The sequence below is a fragment of the Vulpes lagopus genome, chromosome 2 (genome assembly GCF_018345385.1).
Source record: "Vulpes lagopus strain Blue_001 chromosome 2, ASM1834538v1, whole genome shotgun sequence".
In the NCBI taxonomy this organism is placed as follows: Eukaryota; Metazoa; Chordata; class Mammalia; order Carnivora; family Canidae; genus Vulpes; species Vulpes lagopus.
In genome coordinates, this window is record NC_054825.1 from 41,117,672 (window position 1) to 41,140,775 (window position 23,104).

At 44.7% G+C, this 23,104-nt stretch overlaps 1 protein-coding gene across 1 annotated transcript; it reads left to right on the top strand.

The window, feature by feature from the left end:
• The first annotated feature begins 365 nt into the window (after positions 1 to 365).
• Positions 366 to 21,099, top strand: FRMPD2 (FERM and PDZ domain containing 2). Its single transcript, XM_041745980.1, is given in 8 exon segments — positions 366 to 473; positions 2,308 to 2,452; positions 4,399 to 4,421; positions 4,423 to 4,463; positions 4,465 to 4,612; positions 7,019 to 7,117; positions 12,901 to 13,244; positions 21,051 to 21,099. Coding segments are annotated over 8 exon segments (957 nt in total).
• Positions 21,100 to 23,104: the final 2,005 nt, after the last annotated feature.

The following is a 23,104-nucleotide window of genomic DNA, read 5'->3' on the forward strand; positions in this document are numbered from 1 at the left end:
TTTTCTCAAGAATTCTCTTGTTCCTAGCATCAACCAGGTCTTTCTGGCCTGTTTTGAAATGTAAAAAAAATCCTGGAGATATAAATATTACCCCTAAGTGACTTGAAAGTGCTTTCAAAAATGGTTTCACAGGAAAATAGGAGAAAGGATTTAGTTATACAGAGTTGGCTCAACCCCTCTGTGAACCAATAATAGAAATTTCTGTGTCATTGATCTATAAAGGTGTTCAGAGAGGTGGCTGGCAGCCAGGCCCCGTTGGGGCTCCTCACAACTCTGCTTCCTGTTCCCCTTTGAGGCTGCATGGAAGAGTGCTGGGCAGGGACTTTCAGGAACAGTCATTTTTACAGCCTCCAGAGCTTGAAGAAATGACTTCTGTCCCCCTTCCAGGTGACCGGCTCTTGCAGGTGCATGAAGTGGGTCTGTGTGGCCTCACCCACAACCAGGCTGTGCAGTGCCTCAAGGATTCTGGGTAGGTGAGTGCCGCATTAGTGGGAGTTGTCCTTCCTTCCAGAGCTTTCTGGGACAACATCAGAAGCTGTGGTTGCCTCTGGGTGGGAGGCAGATGGGGAGGTAACAAAACAAGACTTTCTTCTTTGTCTTATTTTCTCTTTTACTTCTTCACTTTTCTATGGTGATGTGAAAGCCAGGAGGATATAGACAGATTTCCCAAGAAGAATACCTTGTCCCCTGCAAAGACCCTTGAAAAGCTAGCTTTCCACTTGCCTAGGTTCTGAAATCAGACAGCTGAACAGAGCTGATATGGTGGAGCGACATCTCCCACCTGGCTCTGGCTGCCCCCTCACACTCTCTGCTCCAGCCCAAACTGACCAATGCTTCCATCTGCTCTCAGGCCCTGTCACCAGCTGGCCTTTGTACTTGCTGACACCATCTCTCCAGTTCATGCTAGTCCAATCTCCCTGGGTAAATTCAGGTCATATTGCCCCGGTATTCTTATCGCAGTGAAGTAAAACTCAGAGCTGAAGGCATTGACCCCTTATAGACTCCTTATTCTACGTGATGCCCAAGCAACATCTGGATGTTACCGTGCTGCGTTCAGTTCTCTGGCTTGAGGGTTGGAGCCTTTTCATGCTTCAGTGTCCTAAACCACAGAGCTGGCATTGCCCTCTAGGTAACTGGGGAATTGGCAGAGATGGAAAGGACTCCTGTGGGCCCTTCTGGCAAAATGAGGGAGCAGGAGGGCCCCTGTTTGCTTCCTTTCCCAAAGCAGTCTTCTGGTTCGCAGTGAAATTGACTCATACTGGCCACCTTGGTTGACCTGTCTTGAGAACAGAGTCATAATTTATTAGTACTTGCTGTTCCTTAGACTTTTGCTAATGAACCCGATTAGAGAAGATTCTTCTTGCTTGCTGCCAGAAACTTGCTGGCAGTGATGACAGGTAGGAATTGTTGCTCTGGGATCAAGGGCTTGGTGCTGAATGACAATGGCAACAGAAGGACGTTGGCAGGCCCAAGTCCCCTGAATGGAAGCTTAATATTTCTAAAAAGGGTCCAGGTGATATCTAGCCACTGGTTCCTGAAGTATGCTTTGTGTAACAAGAGTGTGTGGGGAAGAAGGGTGGGAAATCAAACCAAAAGAAAGTGGGAGGCCAGATTGGCATAGGTCTGGGATACCTGCCAGGAGTTGGATTCTAGGTGATGGGAAACATTAGAGACTTTTGATCAAGAGTGTTGCATGTTCAGTTTGTGTCTTAGATCAAACCATGTGTAACAATGGGGGGAATGGCCTGAGGAGGAGGAGCTAGGGCCCAGGAAGCCAGGTTAACTAGAGCTTGTCACAGTCCTGCTGGGAGACAGTAGGAGAGGGAATGGAGGAGAGGGAGTCCTGGAGAAGATGTTTCTGATGGTGAACAGGCAAGTCTTAGGAACTAGGCATTTGGAGAGCTGTAGGGCGGGCTGGAGAAGGGGGCGAGCTGTCTCCTGGCAGGTGTGGCCACTGGGAGGTTAGTTGAGAGATGGTTCCATGTTCTGAGAAAGCAGATACAAGGGGAGGAATGTTTTAGGCAGAACAAAGAGTGGATAGTGAGGGTGAGAGAGAGGAAGATGAATTTGGCCTTGAATGCATTGAAATGGAGCTACATGTGTTACCTCCAGGAATGTTTGTCCAACAGATAGTTGAAAATATGGCTATGGATCCCAACAAGTGGGTTAGATTGGAGATTTTAATTTGAGATTCAAATGAAGCTGCTATTGGAAGTATCAGATATTTAAGAAGCACTTACAGGGTAAAGGGAGAGCCTCCTGGTTGCCATATCATGTGCAAATGGAGTTTGTTCACCCATCTTCCAGGTTGCAAGACTCGTCTTAGAGAGAAGAGGCCCCAGGACTGCCCAACAGTGTCCTGCTAAAGACAGGATGGGAGATGAATGCATGGCGGTTTCCTTGGCAACAGCCTTGCCTGGCAGGCCCGCGGGCTGTGTCTCAGTGACAGATGGTGAGAGGAGAGAGAATTGAGTGTTACTATTGTTTTGTCATCCTCTGCCGCTTTTGAATTCTCAACTCTAAAGGGAAGGTAGGAAGGCTTCCTCTGGGTTCTCAAAAGATAGTGAGCATGATGCGGCTGGCATTCAGATTGGCGGTGGAAACCAATCTAATGGAATAAGTTTCGGGGAAAAAATGCATTTTTCCAAAATGATTGCCAGGCATGATTCTCCTCCATGCCTTCTGAGGTCTCTCGATCAGCTGTCTGAATGCTTGTGTATAAATATTTAGGAATAAAATTGGAACAAAAGGGTCGGGCATTTTCTGACCAAATCTCCACATTTTAGCCAAGATATCCATCACAAAAGATCTGGGATGTGATGAGGCAGGCAGGCTGAGAGGGGAAGGTGCTCAGAACTTATTTTTATCATCATGTAAAACAGTAAATCTCCATCAATTTGCAGGGACATCGTGGCTTATCTTCTGATGGGTTGCCTCTCTGCACTGCCCTGTGATTGTTTCTTGCTAGGAAAACATGTTCTCCCTTAGTATTTCATGATTTGGACCTTAATCATTTTTCAATCTCCTGTTAGGGATTTTCCTGAAGATGTGAGTCAGGTTGGATGCACAGTAGCCATAATGAGTGATGGGGTTGGGTGGAGTGGGGTACGCGTGCATAAGACAAGTCTGTTTCCTTTCATGGCTCCTGTGCTCACTCCAGAGAGGCCCTCCGACAAACTCACTATCAAATGAGGTGGGGGGAGTGTCTCATGGCAGTGATGGTGAAATTGGTCATATGTTATACCTGGAACTAAAAGCTTCAGATGCTTTCATTCTCACCCCAAATTAAAGTTTATGAGACAGTGCTCTGTCCTATTGATTCATTGCCAAATGGAAGGCAGACTAGGAGAGACCCAGAGGCCTCTTCTTGGACTAGTGAGGTTCCTGGGCAGTGTCCGTCTTTGCTGCCTGGAGGGAGCTGTTTTGTTTTATGGTCTGTCCACGTGGCTAAACAAAATAGCAGCTAAAACATTTTGACAGAGTTGACCAGAATTTTCTCCACAGTCTAATTATGCAAAATTTTGTTTCAAATATACAATTGAGGTTCAATTGAGGTTCTAAAGGAGTAATGGGGGGATCCCTGGGTGGCTCAGTGGTTTGGTGCCTGCCTTCAGCCCGGGGGCATGATCCTGGGGTCCCGGGATCAAGTCCCACATCGGGGTCCCTGCATGGAGCCTGCTTCTCCCTCTGCCCGTGTCTCTGCCTCTCTCTCTCCCTCTCTCTCTGTGTCTCTCATGAACAAATAAATAAAATATTTTAAAAAAATAAAGGAGTAATAGGAATATATATAGGTTTTACTAAATGATATAGACATATTGTATATGTCTATAAACTATATATTTACAATATAGTTTATAATATAAGTAATATATTATAATATATTATATTTAATATAAATATAAATATATTTACTATATATTTACCTTACTGATTATAATTGCTTTGTCCAATAGGCAGCTACTTGCTATGTATGGCTATTGAGTACTTGAATATAGCCAATCCAAATTGATAAAATATATATTTGATTTTTGAAGACTTAGTTCATAAGGATGCAAAATATCTCAGTACTTTTTCATATTGATTACTTGTTAAAATGGCCATATTGTAGACATATTGGTTAGATATACTATATGGTTAAGTTTATTTTACCTATTCCCTCATACTTTTTAAAATGTAGCTATTTGAGAACTGAAATTACACATGTGATTCACATTTGCAGCTTGCCTTTTATTTCCCTTAGACAGCATCGGAATGGACTCTATCATAAAAATGAGCAAGATGAAATCTTTTTGTGTAAAACATAAATAATTCATCTACTTGACCATTTACATTTTAAGGCTAGTTAATTTCATTGGGAATCTACTAAGGAATTTATCTTGTCCACCTCCCACAACACAGGTCCAAAGTTTGAAGTCACTCTGAAAAAAAAATGCCAGTGGTTTGGGATTCAGCTTCGTGCAGATGAAGAGAGAGCTACAGTCATCTCAAGAATGATCTTGTGAGGATTAAGAGACTCTTCCCGGGGCAGCCAGCTGAGGAGAATGGGACCATTGCAGCTGGTGACATTATCCTGGCTGTGAATGGAAGGCCCACAGAAGGCCTCGTTTTCCAGGTAGGAGACCATACAGCCCATATGTATGCACACTGACACCAACCATGCCTCTTTCAGGTTCTCCCACCATAAGGAGTACTCTGGCCTCTTGAAAGCATACCTGGAACCTGGATCATACAAAGAAAGTAATTGGTAGAACATTCTCACATTTAATTTTCTGTCTCAGTTCTTGAATAGCTAACCTTGAGTAAGCCTTGCTTCTAATTAGGTTTATAATGAAACTGAAGACAAACCCTAGCTGTATGCTGACTAAAGCCCTCCAACCATTCTAGGAGGTGGGTGTGTGGGCTGAAGAGACTACAGTGGGTCCCTTTCTGCTCTTCTTCTCATTTTTCTATTAAATTTACATTTTGATGTGTAGTGTTACAATGGTTGTCCTGCATACAACGGTTGTCCCAGTTTTTACATATGATAAAAAAAATGTAATTTAAAAAAGAGTAAAAAGTGGACACTTCTCTGGGCACCTGGGTATCTCAGTCAGTTAAGTATCTGACTCTTGATCTCAACTCAGGTCTTGATATCAGGGTTGTGAGTTGAAGCCCTGCATGGATCCCACTTAAAATAAAAGTAGACACTTCTCAATGTTTATAGCACAGTATCTCAATGGAATATTGGGCATATCAGTCAGAGTCCTGGATTGAAAGTGAGTCATATGAGGAGAATTGAATAAGGCTGTGATCTGGTTGTTGGGAAGCTCAAGGGAGAGCGTAGAGCCCTGGAGCTAGGAACAGTGGGTGCAATTATCTCTCTACCGCTCCCAAGTCCAAAAGCATATAGGAAGGAGCAATTATTCAACCAGAGAAACTGAGAAAGCTGGTGAAGTGGACCTGATGACATAAGCTATGACATTTACTGAGGGACCTAGCCATTCTGTAACAATCCCATGTGGAGGAAGGTGGGAAAATATGTACCCACATCCTTTTCTTCCTAGCTCTGATCCCTACCCATGCTTCCATTGGCTGAGCCAAGAGGAAGCCCCTCCCTCTCCTCCTATCTCTGATCCCACCCATGCTTCTATTGGCTGAGCCCAATAGGAAGCTTCTCTGCAGTCTGCACAGACCCACCTTCAGAACACAGAGCAAGGTGGAGAATGGCTTTGGGCTGCATGGTGAGGGATGGAAAATCCCCAGGATGGCATATGTTGGTTGGCAATACTTTTATCTCTTTATTTTGTGAGCCAAGAACTATTTTCTGAGAACCAAACCTGGGTCAGCAGCTCTGTGAGGAGCTAAAGACACAGAGGCATGAGTTCATATATTCTCAGAGCCTGTAGTGGGGTGGGACAAACAAGAAAACAGAAATGACTGTGTAAAACAAGTGTCATGAGAAACAAAAATGCTTGCCCCAGGGAATAGTGCAAGGAAGCACATTCTGTGGAAGTCCATTGCCACTAAGGGGGTATTAGGTGGTGTCCAGATCAGTGATTCTCAAGTTGGAATCATATTGCCTTTCAAGGAACATTTGGCAAAGTTCAGATATATTTGTGGTTGTCACAATGGCAGGTGTCAGGGACATCAAGTGAGCAAAGACCAGAGATGTTGCTTAACATTCTTCAATGAACAAGGCAGCCCCCACAACAGGGAGTTATCCAGCCTAAAATGTCAGTACTGAGAGTTTGAGAAATCCTGGTGTAGATAGGAAATAGGAACTACCAAGGCAACTTGAAGCCCTGGGATCTGAGAAAGTGGGTTGGAGGAAGAGGCTCAGTGTAGCTGGAGCTTAGGATGTGGGAGCAGCAGGAGCAGGTGGGAGAGAGAGAGTGGGGTGAGAGGCAGCAGCAGGTAAGAACAGGTCCTGTGTGCTGTGTTGCAGAGCCTGTTGAATGTGACATGAGACAGAGAGGGGGTTCAGTGGGAGAGGGACCTGGTTATGTCTGCATTTTGGAAAGAGCTCTCTTGAACACTGTGGAGGAGGGGGGGGGCGAGTGACACTGGAGGAGGCAAGGAGCAGAGAGGAGGGCACTGCAATTTCATAGGTGAGAAGTTCTGAGTGCCTGAACTGAGCTGTGGAGGACAGCTCAGGGCCAAGGATCAAGCTTTAGAGATTGGGGTGGTGGGGCGTACATGCTGATGGCTCCTGAGATGAGGAGGCTGCTGAGAGGAGAGGAAGTTGGAGGTGATGAATAGCTATTTGTTTGAGTCACTCTCTCAGTAAAGAAAAGGCATCAGTACTGACAGGTGCTGCCATGAAAAGGCCCTGGGCAGACCCTGGTCACTTCTAGCCCAGCATGGGTGTATATGTTACCTGCATGGGAACCTCAGGTCAGTGGCTTTGGATTCTCTCACCTTAGGAAATCAGGCCCATAACAGTATTCTCTAGAGTTCTCTGGAGCCGAGAAGCAAATTAAGGGGACAGTGCCAGAGAGATATACCACCATATCCAACCACAGATTCTGGTTTCTTGTAGGAGGTGCTCCACTTACTTCGAGGGGCCTCACAGGAAGTCACGCTCCTACTTTGCCGACCCTCTCCAGGTGCACTGCCTGAGATAGAACAGGGATGGCAGGTAAGATGCGATGCCCTCTAGTGCCTTCAAGCACCTCTTTTCTTGTCTGGTGGGTCCTGAGAAACCCAACTTTTTTTTAGGCAGGATTCAATGCCATCTTCTTCTACTGGGGCAGGAAAATATCTAGCCTCCAAACCTCAGTTAATCTGTGAGAAGTTAATGAGAACCTATGCCCATCTTCTCCTTGCCCCCCCCCCACTCTGCCTCTCTAATGTTTGTGTCTTCCTGTAGATAGTCATATATCTAGATTTTTGTCTGTGAAACTTCTAGAGCCAGGCTTTCTGGTGGACACAGCATCAGAGGGGAGAAAACAGGAGCAATACAAAACCAGACTGAGGAAAGGTACAAATTTCCATTTGGAGGGATGAAATGGAGAACAGGATGTAGGCCCAGCTTTAAAGCATGAATTAGATATGCATGGTCAAGGCAAAGAAGAAGCATTGAAATCAGAAAAATTCAGAATTTTTGCTTTGACACCTGTATTAGATTCTCCAGAGAAATAGAATCAATAAGGTGTGTGTGTGTGTGCAGAGGTATGGGAGTGGTTAAAGAATAGGCTCACATGATTGTGGGGGCTGGCCAGTCTAAATTCTGCAGGGTGGGTTGGTAGGCTGGAAACCTACGGAGGGGTCCATGTTGCAGCATGTGTCCCAAGGCAGGCTGGAAGCAGAATTCCTCCTTTTTTTGGAGATCTCAGTCTTTTTATCCTAATCCCTCAACTGATTGAATGTGGCCCACCCACATCATGGAGGATCATTTGCTTTACTCAAAGTCTGCTGATTTAAATGTAAATTTCATCTAAAAAATGGCTTTGCAGAAATACCTAGACTAGTGTTTGAGCACACATCTTGGTACTGCAGCCTAGCCAAGTCGACAGACAAAATTAATCATCATAATGCCACCCGTTGGCTCCTTGGGACACAGAAGCTGCAGCAGAGATTTGAGTGCAGGACATTTATGGGGCCTGCTCCTGGAAATACCCCTGTGAAGGCAGGGTTGTGTGGAAGGAGAAGTTAACATGCTGCAGCTGCAACAGAGGCCTCCTCTGCTTATGTTACAGGGAGCTTTTGAGCTGGGATGGCCCCCTCAGAGCTGTCCTGGTCTGGGTCAAGAGAGCCTGTGGCTTTGCACTTTGTATAAACCAGAAATGGGGTGTGGGCTGCCCCAAGGGAGGGGATCTAACTTTGCTGAGACAGCTCCCTTGAGTGGAGCACGATTCCTGGGGAGGGGCTAGCTGTGAGCTGTCGGTAACCAGCATTCCCAGCAGCTGGGGGATGAGGGCCTTCGTCCTGTGAAGGCATCTGTGTGAGTACCCTGCAATCACCTGCACCTGCTCTTCCTCTTGTTGACTGCCTGCTCTTCCACTTGCTGACTACCTGGACCTTGGGCAATTTCCCAACTTCCCTAAGCCTCATGATTCCTTATTTATAAAATGTGAATAAAATCGATCACTCATCACTGAGGGTGACAATCACTAGAGACATCACAGAGGATTTTGTGACCCAATCCTTTGATTCTCTGGACTCAAGATGTCATTTGATACAGACTTCAGTGAGAAAATTGCCAGGGAAAGGAAATCAGAAAGCTGTCAGTTTGGAAAAGAAGGTAGACATGGCAGTTGTATTGAGCAACTGACCAGGGAATGAGAAGGTCAAGCCTCACATGCACAAAGATCAGGCCGAGGGCTTTGTGCCTATGTTTTTGTTGAGATATCTAGGAAATGCCAAGAAAAAATGGTCCTTCTGTTCTGGAGAATATTTCCACTTAGAAGGGCCCAGAAGAGTCTAGTGGGAAGGCTTGGAGTGAGGTATAGTGGGCATGCTTTCTCCCTCCTCATACTTGAAGGACAATAGGAAGAGGAATTTTCAATCATTCATGTGGCTTCAGAGGTCAGATAGAAGACCAAGGAAGGGGCATTTAGTTCCTAATTAGAATACAGTAGTCATAGAAAGGAGGCAGCCATACAAACATCTGGAGTAAGTCATTCCAGGCAGAAGTGATAGCAAGTGTGAGGCTCTGAGATGGGAATGAAACTGGATGTTGGAGGGACAAAAAGATAACAGGTGTGGAAGGGAAAAAGCTATAGAATGAGTCAGGGGCCACCTCACTTAGGGCCTTGTAGGTCTTGGCAATGTGCTGATTTCATTTTGGCTTCAGTGGGAAGCCATTTAGCTGGAAGTAGTGGGAGGGTGAAGGGTTAGGCAGAAGCATACCCTCATCTGGCCTATACTTCAGGAATACCACTGAACTGGAGATGGACTGGAGCCAGCCGTCATTCAAATAAGATATCGTGGCTTGGACTCAGGCTGTAGCCAAATAGTTGGTAAGAAGCAGTCAGATATAGGAGGTAGAGCCCAAAGGATTACTTTTGGCTTAGATGTGGTCACATGGGAAGAGAGCAAAGTTTGGCTTGAACAACAGGTTGAATGATGATATCACTTGCCAAGCTAGGGAGTGTGTGGAGAGTGCAATTTAATGTAGGTAGAAGAGAAGTGATAGTTCTTGGTAGCACATAGAACTAAAATGTCTATGGGACAGCCAGTGGAGATGTCAATTAGGCAGGTATTTGTGGAGAATTGGCATGCTATCAGGGCTGGAAAATGTAGATTTGGGAATTGTCAGCAAATAACATTATTTAGAGCCATGAAATGGATGAGATCACCCTGGGAAAGAGTGCAGAGAAGTAAGCCTTGGGACACCCCCAACATTGAAAGGTCCAGTTCAAAGAAATGAGATGGTAGTAGGGGCCTGGGAGGTGGGGGGAAACCCAGGGAAGGGTAGAGTTCAGAGCAAACATATTCAAGTAGTGTTAAGTGTGTAAAGGATGTTCTTAAGAAGGAGGAAGAAAACACTTATGTTGCATGCTGCTGAGAGGTAGAATGAGGTGAGGACAGGAATTTGTCCTTTGGCTTTAGGAAAATGCAGGTCCCTAGAGACCCTGATCAGAACTGTTTCTGATGAATGATGGAGAGATAGATGCGTGGGTGGAGTAGGTGCAGGGACAAACAGCGAGACACATACAGAAAGAGTGAGTATAAGCATGCATCTGAGGAGCTGAGAAATGAATTGCAGATAGTTGTGGCAAGAGGTGGCAATAGGGCTGCCGGCTAGCTGGTAGACTTTGCTGTGGGGAGGTGAAGGATTCTTATTTGAATGTGAAGGAAGAGGTAAGGTCTGGGAGGCGGTGGTTGAGGAAAGACATGAGAAATAATGTAGAGGCTAAAGAGAATAGACAACAGACTTCACTAAAGAAATAAAGAAAGATTATCTGGAAGTCTTGAGTGCCCATTTAACTCTCGTGCTCATACACTTGGCATCAGCCAGTGACTCAGAAGCAGGCCACTCCACACAGAGTGGAGTTACAGTATGGCTCCTCACATCACACAAAATAGAGGACAATGGAGGCACGTAACACAGAATGGGAGCTCAGGATCTTCTTTATTTCTAAGGGAATGTTTATGGGGCAGAAGCATGGACTCTTAGCAGAGGAAGAAGGTGGTGGTGGGGAATGTGGTGGTGACAACGCACCATTGACTGGAAGCTTCAAAGAGGGTGAGGATTGCAGTAGAGTGAGGACTGGGTATGATGATGTGGAGGGAGAGGAATGGTTGAAAATGAGATTTTGGAGGTCCCCCTAAAGGTATGAGAGAAAATATAACTGTTCTTACTATTTATTTTTTATCTCATCCACTTCAAATTTTAATTTTTGTTATGTCCTTTATAATTTACATTGTTTATCGGTAGAGTTATGAGTTTATGATTTATAATTAAATAAAAGTGCATATTTGGAAGCATATTCCCTCCCACCCTCCACCTCATTCTGGGGAATGGACAATCAGCAAGATGAGGAGACTGCCAGGGTGGGTGGCAGAATAATGATTTCTCTGCATTGGCGAGGGCAAAGATGGGGGCCCAGCCCCAGCAGGCTCTAAAGTCCATGTGCCCCTATAATGTCAGGGGTATAGGTCATGGGCTAGAAGTGATAAAACATGATTTTCAGGAAAAAGTAAACTCGACTCTCACATAGATGTAAAAGTGAGTATACGTAAAAGATTTTATCTAACTTGTTCAAAGAGGGAACCAGGCAGATGTTAAAACTGCCTTGTCCAAAAGAGATTTCAAAGAACAACATATTTATTTATAGAGTTATGAAATAGCTCAAAGCAAAGAATACATAGAAGCAGATGACCCAGAAGGTTGTGCTGTAAACAATGCATAGTTTTCACCGAAGTATAAATTTGTTTTCTTCCTATAGAAAGTTGAGCAGTTAGTGTGCTAGTGTGTCATTAAAGTCAGAACCTAAGAGGCCCAACAGGGATGTCAGCAGTTGAGAGGAATCAAGTCTCGAGGAGGAGCCCCCCAGAGCAGGGAATCAGGATGGGAACGGGGATGAGGCTGTGAGAATGAGCCGTCATGAATGAGGACAGGTGAAGATAAGAGTTTATGAAATTCATTTCTTACTGGGAAGTGGGACAAAGAGTCATTGTAATTTTTGTTTCCATATTTTTTAAGTTTTCTTTTTTTTAAAGTTTAAGTAATTTCTTTCTTAAGTTTTATTTATTTCATTGTTATTTTTTTTTTAATTTAAATTTTAGGTAGTGAACATACAGGGCAATATAGGTTTCTGGAGTAGAATTTAGTGATTCATCACTTACATACAATACCAGTGCTCATCCCAACAAGTGCCTGAATCCCCCCATCACCCATCTAGCCCATTCCCCCTGCCTGCCTCCCCTCTATCAACCCTTAGTTTGTTCTCTATTGTTAAGAGTCTCTTATGGCTTGTTTCCGTCTCTTTTTTTCTTTCCTTCTTTCCCATATGTTCATCTATTTTCTTTCTTAAATTCCACATATGAGTGAGATCATATGGTATTTGTCTTTCTCTGACTTGGCATAATACCCTCTAGTTCCATCCATGTTGCTGCAAATAGCAAGATTTCATTCTTTTTGGTGGTTGAGTAATATTCCATTATATATATGATATATATATATATATATATATATATATATATATATATCACATCTTCTTTATTCATTCATCAGTAGATGGACATTTGGGCTCTCAAACATAGTTTGGCTATTGCTGATAATGCTGCTGTAAATATTGGGGTACATGTATCCCTTCAAATCTGTATTTTGTATCCTTTGTGTAAGTACCTCACAGTATAATTGCTGGGTCTTAGGGTAGTTCTACTTTTAATATTTTGAGGAACCTCTATCCTTTCCAGAGTGGCTGCACCAGCTTGCATTCCCACCACAGTGTTATGAGCATTCCCCTTTCTCTGCATTCTCACCAACGCCTGTTGTTTCTTGTGTTGTTAATTTTAGCCATTGTAACAGGTGCAAGATGGTATCTCATCATGGTTTTGATTTGCATTTTCCTGATAATGAGTGATGTTGGGCATCTTTTCACATGTCTGCTACCCATCTGGATGTCTTTTTGTAAAGTGTCTAGTCATGTCTTCTGCCAAATTCTTAACTGGGTTATTGGTTTTTTGCGTGTTGAGTTTGATTTTTTAAAATTTTAAAATATTAAAAAAATAACGCTTACATTCTTTTTCCAATGCTCCAAGCTAAGTGGTTTAGAGAAGGTTACTTGTGTCACCTAGGGCCCAGTGGGAGCTGGGGTCCTGACAGAGGGAAGCTGACCCAGAGCCCATCTCTGAACTGCTTTGCCCCACAATCACATGGAAGAAAAACCATGATTATGTTTTAAAGAAGTAAGTTTTAGATTTTGCTTAATATGGAAAGGATCCAATAACCCTTAGCATTTCTTTTAATAGACACCCGTGGTCTCATCAGACAAAGAATTCACCAGGGCAACTTGTACTGACTCAGAGCAGAGCCCCAGTTTGGATCAAGAATATAGCCAAAGGGAGAGTGCCTCCCCAGATGCAGGGGAAAGCCTGGCTCCTGGGCCAGAGTCTTTCCAAAGGGCCACTGGGGAGGTACAATGGGACCAAGACCTAGAGAGATCCTGGGCCACTTCCTCGATGCATCCTCAGGATTCCCACCCTCACTTATGCAGACTGCAGCAAGAAATGGATGCATCAAATTTGGCCACCTCTTTGGAAAAGGATATAAGGGAAAACTGTTATTCAGTTTGTGATATCAGGAGACTTGAAAGGTAAGAATCACCACATTTGCAGATACTTTGTAAATGGCATTTCAATGCTAGAAATTACAATCAAGCAGTTAATAACGGTGTTCAGATGCTTACTGGGTCCAGCACTATTCTAGGCATTTGGCAGAGGTGGGAGGGGTGGGGCAGAAAAAAGAGAAGCATAGGTCTGGAGCTGTTGCAACCACAGTGAGCTTTTGGAAAACTAGCCTCACTCGGTGGTCCTCCTGTACCCTTGGAACCTACAGATAGCAGGTGTTAGGTGTTTCTCCCAGCATACAAACCTTTGCGCTACATCCCGCATGGCCTTATTTTTAGTTTTTTAAAGATTGGTTTATTTATTTTAGACAGCAAGTGAGAGAGTGCAGAGGAAGGAGGGGTAGAGGAAGAGGGAGAGAGAAAATCTTCAAGCAGACTCCCTCCTGAGCTCGGTCCCATGACTCTGAGATCAGGGCCTGAGCCGAAATCAAGGTTGGAATTAATTGACCCAGCCACCTAGGCCCCCCACACCACCTCCTGCATGGCCTTTTAAAGCATTGTGATAAGAAAGAAGTTTCCTTGTATACATCACCCTCTTTATTGCTAATATAATACTTGATAATTGACACCAGTTTTTTTTTTTATGATAGTAACACAGAGAAAGAGAGAGAGAGGCAGAGACACAGGCAGAGGGAGAAGCAGGCTCCATGCACCGGGAGCCCGATGTGGGACTCGATCCCGGGTCTCCAGGATTGCGCCCTGGGCCAAAGGCAGGCGCCGAACCGCTGCGCCACTCAGGGATCCCTTGACACCAGTTTTTAAAAAAATCTGTCTTTGTCTTTAAAACCGGACTGAAACATTCATTTTAATAGCCATTTTTAACTTAGCCTTCATTTTGTGCCCCCCCCCCCAAGTATTTGCAGTCTTCTATCCTGTTCTGATGGAAAACATTCTGGGTGATTCAGTTTGACAGTATTTATCACATATACTAAGGTGCACAGGAACCTGTTAGGAACAGAGAGAAGGCTTCAAATACCTAGAAAGGGTGAGATACTGCCTCAAGGCATGTGCTAGCTGGATGCATGGGCACAAAGCAGGCAAATGATAAGGAAGGGTGGCTTGTGTTTGACACTGGATATGCCCACTGCTATGAAATGGCTCTTTTTTGTTGGTCATCCTAGAAGGCTGACTAGGGCAGATCTATAGGGCCTGGTAGGTGACATGAAGAATGAAGCAGCCCATTTCATGCAATCAGGCAAGGTGAGATCTGTGACTAATAGGAGCCGGGCACATGTTCCCCCAAAAATGTTCAGGGGGCTCCTGGGTGGCTCAGTCGGTTGAGTGTTCAACTCTTGATTTCAGCTCAGGTCATGCTCTCGAGGGTAAGATCCAGCCCCACATCTGGCCCCCCACTCAGGGTAGTCTGCTTAAGGTTCTCTCTCTCCCTCTGACCTCTCACCCCTTCAAAATAAATGAATAAATAAAAGCATTCAGGGATCCCTGGGTGGCGCAGCGGTTTGGCGCCTGCGTTTGGCCCAGGGCACGATCCTGGAGACCCGGGATTGAATCCCATGTCGGGCTCCCAGTGCATGGGGCCTGCTTCTCCCTCTGCCTGTGTCTCTGCCTCTCTCTCTCTCTGTGTGTGACTATCATAAATAAAAAAAAAAAAAAAATTAAAAAAAAAGAACCTTTAAAAAAAAAAAAAGCATTCAGGTACAATTTCTATAAGAATGCCATACCAACCAAACAAAAACTAACTAGTCTGCAAAGTAAAACAGAGTGGGCAAGCACATTCATCAGTGGTATTCATTTTCATTGTCTGAAAATGCATAAATACACATGTATTTATCATTTCTTACAATTGTATTCTAAGCAGGAATTGATGTACTTGGTCACACGATAAAGGAAAGAACATCCAGAGGTTTACCCGAGGACAACTATTAGTGTGATCTTATAGGAAACATTTATGTTTTCCTACTCGATTTCCTTATAGGAATGAGGCTACTCTCTTGGAATTTTAAAGGTTTTACTGCCAGAGAGTTCAGGATGATGGACAGAAACCCTGAGCATTGGATTATTGGATTTTAGAGTTACTCTGGGTTTAGCTACAAGCCTGGAGTTTGACTTGCCATGTACTTTTAAACTAATATAGTTAGCAGTTATTAATGTTTTTTTTTTTTTTTACTAATTTTAGTTTTGTCGCTGTTTCATTCATGAAGTCACAGAATCAATAAAAAAATGATCTGATCAGACTTCATACTCCTGCTGAAAACTATCCCTGAAGCAGGGGACCTGCTTTTGATTGAATACCTCCAGGGATGCAGAACTTGCTACCTATTAAAGTGACTCATTTTATCATCATGTATTTGTTGACCAGAAAGTGCTTATATTAGGATGAAATCTGCCTTTTTTCTATCTTTTACTTATAAGTGTATGCCTATTTTCTCCTATCTTTTGTCATTATTTTTGCAAGAAACATCATATTATTTTTTGGATCAAATTAAATTTGGCTTTAGTGTTCCTACTTGAAACGGTATACCTGATGTCCAAAACATACCATCTTTGGAGGAAGTTCTCCTCTCCTGGAGTTATACAAGAATCTTGAGGGCTTTTCCAGAGCATTCTGGTGGAACTTCTGATATTCAGTTAGTCATGCTTGTTACCAAGGCCAATGGTGGTCCATGGAGCCATAAAGAGGCAGCCTTACTGTTTCTCTGTCCTGGCTCCCTCCATGGCCAAAACCTCCCCCTTGGACTTGACCTCCCTGTGGTGCTCCTGGTAATGACAGCCACCCTGCCTCCTCACAATTCCTGGCTGCATTTTTACCATGTTTTTTCCCCTGCTCAGGAACTTTTCTTTCCTTCCAAAGGAAGGACTGAAACCATGTTAGCTTCTTCTCTAACAGGACATTATTAACTTGTTCTAGATGCATACATAGTGACCATCCCCTACAAGAAGAAAGCATGTCACATGCCCCACAGTCCCTGAACATAGTCCCGCAGTTCCTGGTAGGATTGTGGCTCTTTGCAGACTCCTCTTACAAGTGTATGCACCTCAGTTCTGAGGTGGCTGTTCCAGGCAAATACCTCTTCCTTTCTGGCACCTGTGAGTCAAGTTGTCTTTCTGCAGTTTGGAACAAAAAGAGCACAGACTTCTTGAGCATATAGCTGGTTTCAGCTTTAACATGTACTAAGCTGTACTAAGTATGCCGGGAGTGTTGACTCCTCTGAGCCTGAGGCTTCTTTTTTTATCATTTATTTATTTTTTATTGGTGTTCAATTTGCCAACATATAGAATAACACCCAGTGCTCATCCTGTCAAGTGCCCACCTCAGTGCCCATCACCCAGTCACCCCACCCCCTGCCCACCTCCCCTTCCACCACCCCTAGTTCGTTTCCCAGAGTTAGGAGTCTTCATGTTCTGTCTCCCTTTCTGGTATTTCCCACTCATTTTTTCTCCTTTCCCCTTTATTCCCTTTCACTATAGCTTCTTTTTTATAAAATAATAAATTTATTTTTCATTGGTGTTCAATTTGCCAACATGCAGAATAACACCCAGTGGTCATCCCGTCAAGTGCCCCCTCAGTGCCCGCCACCCATTCACCCCCACCCCCCGCCCTCCTCCCCTTCCACCACCCCTAGTTCATTTCCCAGAGTTAGGAGTCTTCATGTTCTGTCTCCCTTTATGATATTTCCCACACATTTCTTCTCCCTTCCCTTCTATTCCCTTTCACTATGATTTATATTTCCCAAATGAATAAGAACATATAATGTTTGTCCTTCTCCAATTGACTCATTTAACTCAGCATAATACCCTCCAGTTCCATCCATGTTTAAGCAAATGGTGGGTATTTGTCATTCCTAATGGCTGAGGAATATTCCATTGTATACATAGACCACATCTTCTTTATCCATTCATCTGTCGATGGACACCGAGGCTCCTTCCACAGTTTGGCTATTGTGGACATTGCTGCTAGAAACATTGGGGTGCAGGTGTTCCGGCGTTTCATTGCATCTGAATCTTTGGGGTAAATCCCCAGCAGTACAATTGCTGGGTCGTAGGGCAGGTCTATTTTTAACTCTTTGAGGAACCTCCACACAGTTTTCCAGAGTGGCTGCACCAGTTCACATTCCCACCAACAGTGTAAGAGGGTTCCCTTTTCTCCGCATCCTCTCCAACATTTTGTTGTGTCCAAGATTGCGAATCCGAGAAACCACCAAGGAGCCGACACCGATGCAAACACACGAGGGTTTATTTACAAGCTCGAGCTTGGGTCCAAGTATACCCGACGCAGCAGAGCAGGGACTTGGTCCCCGAGACTAAGAGGCGTAGCAGCTTTATAGGGGCCAGTGGCCCATGGGATACGCAGAAAGTTGCACAGTCATGTCGTCCACACGCAGGTGGCCGATTGAATTACACCTTACCCTATAGTATCCACTTGAGCTGGCCTATCACTTTGGTCAGAATCGTTGCGCAGTATTGGGGGGCACAAAGCAGGGTTACATTGTTATGAGCCGATTTCCGCTTAGGGTGTGCCCAGCGGTTGACTAGGGTGGGGCAGCGCCTTAAGCCATAAGCAGGTCATGTGGGGGTCATAGGGGAGGTGGCAGGTGTAGCACAAAATAGAATCAGTCCTGCTCTGCTTGTCCAGGGTTAGGAGATTGTTGTTAAATTTCCTGGGTCCCACAATTTTTGGTTTCCTGCCTTGTTAATTTTCCCCATTCTCACTGGTGTGAGGTGGTATCTCATTGTGGTTTTGATTTGTATTTCCCTGATGGCAAGTGATGCAGAGCATAAGAATGAAACTAGACCACTCTCTTGCGCCAGACACAAAGATAAACTCAAAATGAATGAAAGATCTAAATGTGAGACAAGATTCCATCAAAATCCTAGAGGAGAACACAGGCAACACCCTTTTTGAACTCAGCCACAGTAACTTCTTGCAAGATACATCCAAGAAGGCAAAAGAAACAAAAGCAAAAATGAACTATTGGGACTTCATCAAGATAAGAAGCTTTTGCACAGCAAAGGAAACAGTCAACAAAACTCAAAGACAACCTACAGAATGGGAGAAGATTTTTGCAAATGACCTATCAGATAAAGGGCTAGTTTCTAAGATCTATAAAGAATTTATTCAACTCAACAACAAAGAAACAAACAATCCAATCATGAAATGGGCAAAAGACAGGAACAGAAATCTCACAGAGGAAGACATAGACATGGCCAACACTATAGCTTTAGCTTCTTAAATATAAACAAAGACCAGGACGGTGCCACAGGGCACTCTGCAGGTCAAAAGAAAGAACTCCTAACTCTGGGAAAAGAACTAGGGGTGGTGGAAGGGGAGGAGAGCGGGGGGTGGGGGTGAATGGGTGACGGGCACTGAGGGGGGCACTTGACAGGATGAGCACTGGGTGTTATTCTGTATGTTGGCAAATTGAACACCAATAAAAAATAAATGTATTATTAAAAATTATTTAAATAAATAAAGTAGTTTGAGTTTCAGAGAAGAAAAACAAACAAACAAACAAACAAAAAAAAAAAACAAAACAAAAGAAAGAACACCTGCTGAGTCCTCTCAAGTCACCTGGCATGCAGCAGGAACTTAACAAAAGTCAATTTCTTTCCCTTTCTTGGATTGTTTCTAGCTAAAGAATGAATCCCATCAACTGAAATTCCCAGTAAATTGCCAGAATTTACCATCTGCCAGGTGGCTCCTTCCTAGAGCCAGGTGGCTGCCAGCAAATCCAGAGTGTTCATGGAGGAGATGAGATTTTACCTTTCCTTCCTCGTTCTTTTCTTTTACAACTGTACAACTAGAGACTCCACCATGTCACAGTAGGTGCTTAGAAAGCATGCTAATAAAGCAGTACAGTACATTTTCATGGAGGAGGATTAGAATTGCCTGCTGCCGGAGGGAGGACTTGGCACTTGGCTGGAGTCGCATCTTATGCAAGGTTTGTTGCTAAAGTTAGGGCATTGAGCAAAAATCACATGAAGTGAACATCACTTTGGAAGGTGTGATGTTCTTTTCTCCTCTGGTGTGGGAGGAGATTGCTTTTTCTTTGAGCCTCAAGTGAAGGGCCTTGCTGTCTGCCAAATACTTATCTTTATGTGCTGGACTCATAGGAATGAATGGGGATAGCAGATTTGAGGCTTTCACTTGTGTTCATTCCAGGGCTTATGCTCATAGATTGGAGAGATGGTCATTGCAGGATGTTTAAGGTTATTTCTCTCTCTCTCTCCTAGCACATATAGTTAAATTCATGTAATTAAAATGCAAGTATCATTTAGTGAAAGTGATGTTGTAAGCCTTCATGGTTGTTAAGTATGCAAAATGAAGCCAGTGTCCTTGAAATGAACCTAAAGTTACAGTACACCTTCCGGAAAGGGTGCTGTTTCTGGAATAGCAAAGAATGAGTAGGAGGCTATAGGTCAAACTCAACAGCAGCTGCCATACCTGCGGTGACATAAGCGTAGCTAGCCGAGGCATGAAGCTGCCAGGTGAGTGGCCTCTTGGTTAGATAGGAAGACACAGGGAACCTCTGTGAGGTCAGAAGCATGCCTGAGGGAAGAGAGTGAGGCCTGTGCCTGGTCAGGAATGGCAGTAGTCCAAAAGCAGAGCTGGGGCAGACTGGGGCCTGGTGTTGATTGCAGCTGGCTTCTCTCTGCACACTTACAGGTTCCCAGGAGGTGCCCCTAAGCCCTCTGCTCACTCCCCGCCAACCACACATGGTCAGGCACACTACTCCAATAACTCCTAAATACTGGACTTCAGCTCAGGATTGTCATGCAAGCGTCAAACTCAGCAGTCCACTGGACTTATCTCCTTGATGTCTTAGAGACACCGCAAGGTCACCCTTGGGACCAGCAAGGCCCCTCCAGACACTCTGACACTTCAACCTCTTGCAAGAGCTTATCAGAAAGGTTGGAGGAGGATGGTGGTGGGAGGTCAGGCACTGTCAGGCATTGTAGTGGCCCAAGGCATGTGTTGTCACCTGCTTCTCCTCCAGCCATAGGGAGGGAGGGAGGGAGTGTGAGAGGTAGTGGGCTGCTTGTGGAGGCAGGGGTGTGGGGGGTGTGGGGAGACTGCCTGGGCAAGAGGCTGGATTTCCTGTTCTTTTTTTTTTTTTTTAAGATTTTACTTACTTATTCATGAGAGACACAGAGAGAGAGAGACAGAGACATAGGCAGAGGGAGAAGCAGGCTCCCCACTGGAAGCCCAATGCAGGACTCGGTCCCCAGGACCCAGGATCACGATCTGAGCCAAAGGCAGAAGCTCAACCACTGAGCCACCCAGGCATCCCTGATTTCCCTTTCCATGACAAAACTTCCACAGTGTTCCTTTCCATACTTATAAGGAGATGCATTTTCTACACAGTTTGGTCAAATGCTTTAAGGTTTTAAACCAATTTTCCTTCAAAGTGCTTAGTGATTTTAAAATATTGCTTTCCTAAAGTGAGTATTCCTCTTAGAGTCCAGGTAGCATACAGTTTCCTTTTTATGCACATGAGTGTGCATCTATTTACATGAAATACACATTTACATATATCCTGTAGGTCTCATGCGCAGAAATAACATCTTTTTGATGGTGAAACTCAGGTTGGTGAAACTCCAGTTATACTGGGGAGGACTGACCCTCTGTGCATTTGGGGGCTTGTAGCAGCATCAGAGCTGAGTTTACAAGAAAGGGACATTTCGGGGCAGGGGGAGGGAGGGGAGAGCAGAGGGTACATAATAAAGCAACCCATTGCTTTGGATGTGGGGAAGGAGGCTGATAAATGAGAATTCGTGTGTTTGATGAAAAGCTAAATCTGCTTGCATTTCTTATAGATTTTCCTCCTCATCCTCTCTAACCGGGCTTTCAACAGATATTTTCTGACCACATTCTCTGCATGTTTGAAGAGCTGTACAAAGTGCTCTGCCATCTGTCTCGACTGCTTGTTCTAATCAGAGAGCATGTGGGGTGACCTTTGGGCAGTCCCTGGAATGCGTGTTCTTCCACTGTTGTGCCTGAATCTTCACGGTCAGACAATGTGCCTCTCTCATCGCTCATCTACTTCCTGTGTCACACGGGGACTAAATGTCACTCCAGCTGGTTGCCTCTCCAAATAGGCCCTTTCTCAGCACTCCAAAAAGGACTTGATATTTGCACGAAGTGCTTTGAAGGTCACCTGCTTGAGTTGATCCCAGCCTCCTGCTTGGGCTCTTTCCCCCTAACCCTTCTGTTGAAATGACAATCGTCATCATTATGATGATAGCCTCTCCCATTTACTGAGGACTCCTCCTGTACCAGGAGCCACGAACGTATGTACCAGAATTATGTGATCTAAGCAATTCTATAAATTTCTCGACCTTCCCATTTTTCAGATGAGCAAACTGAGGTCCCAGAGAAGTTAATAAACTTACCTGAGGTCTCCCTAACCCCCCATATGAAGAATCAGTCCTAGAACAGAGTCATAGCTCTGTTTTCGATGCCATGTCCTCTGGCAAGTCCTCCGTGGTCTCCTGGGCTCAGTCAGGAGCCCCCCTGCTCCCATAATGCTCTATGCTGCCTCTACCATAGCACTCTCTCCCTGGATTCTAACATTTGTTCACTGCTCACTCTTCCCACTAAATCAGGGGATCCTCAAAGACAGGGCCATGCTTTATTTACTTTTCAGAGCAGTCTCTGGCAGGAGCTGTTTGGACACTGTCTGGCTCTCCTATGCTGTGTCATGATGAACATACTGAAAGCAAGGAAAGGTGGGGAGAGGAATTTCTTATCAATGCTGGAAGACACATGGGTTTCTGTTTTCTAGTCCTGAATTGGACACAGATGATGAGGAGGGAGACACGGGTCATCTACGTAAAGCCTCTTCTTCCACTGTGGAAAATGAAGCATATCTTACCATCAACTCTACATGGGAAGGCCAGCTACCCTCTGAAGAATGTTTGGAGGCAGATTCAGAGACCATTCCCTTGCCACAGTTCTGTTCTTGGAGTTTTCTCTCAGAGTCTTTGCCTGCAGAAGAAGTCTGTGATAGTGAGAGTGAATGGGAAGACCTAGAGGAGGCTGTGGACTTGGATGACGGTACCCTCAGGTGGGTATCACTCTGGGTAGACTGAGGCTGTGCTGAACTCTTCTAGTGGGGTTCAGAGTTCACCTTGGCTGGGTGGTGGTCCATGGGCATCATTTGTGTCCCTTATGCCCCCTCAGGAGGTCACACCTCATCATGGCACTTACAATGGCCCATGTTCCATGACAACAACGCTAAAAAAGATCAGGTTATTGTCATTCCCATTTCATAGATGACACATTCGGGACTTTTCCAGGGTCACACAGTGACTTTTCTAGGGTCACACACATCCCTGGCTCTCCCCCTCTTCAGACTGCATGCTCAGTGCTCTCCTCTGCTGCCACCAGCATGTGGCTGGGTGGACCTTCTCTCTTTTGGTGGGCTGCTTGTGAAGTGCTGACTCCTCTTTTGTGTGCTCCTGCCCGCCCTCTGGCTAAATATATTTCAGAGAAGAGCCTCAGAGAAGGGCCATGTAATGTGGCCCTTATCAACAGCTGCTATGCCTCAACACAGTGAGCTTTTTCTTGATCAAGAAAGTCAATCTGGCAACAGAAGATGCCACCATAAGTTGACTCTGGGTCAGAGAGCTGGAGTCGGATGGTACTGAAGACAAGCGAAGAATAGGTATCATAGAGACTGTCAGACTAGGGGACACCTGGGTGGCTCAGTGGTTGAGCATCTGCCTTCAGCTCAGGGCATGATCCTGGGATCCTGGGATCCAGTCCCACATCGGGCTCCCCCTGGGGAACCTGCTTCTCCCTCTGCCTGTGTCTCTGCCTCCATGTGTCTCTCGTGAGTAAGTAAATAAAATCTTAAAAAAAATAAACT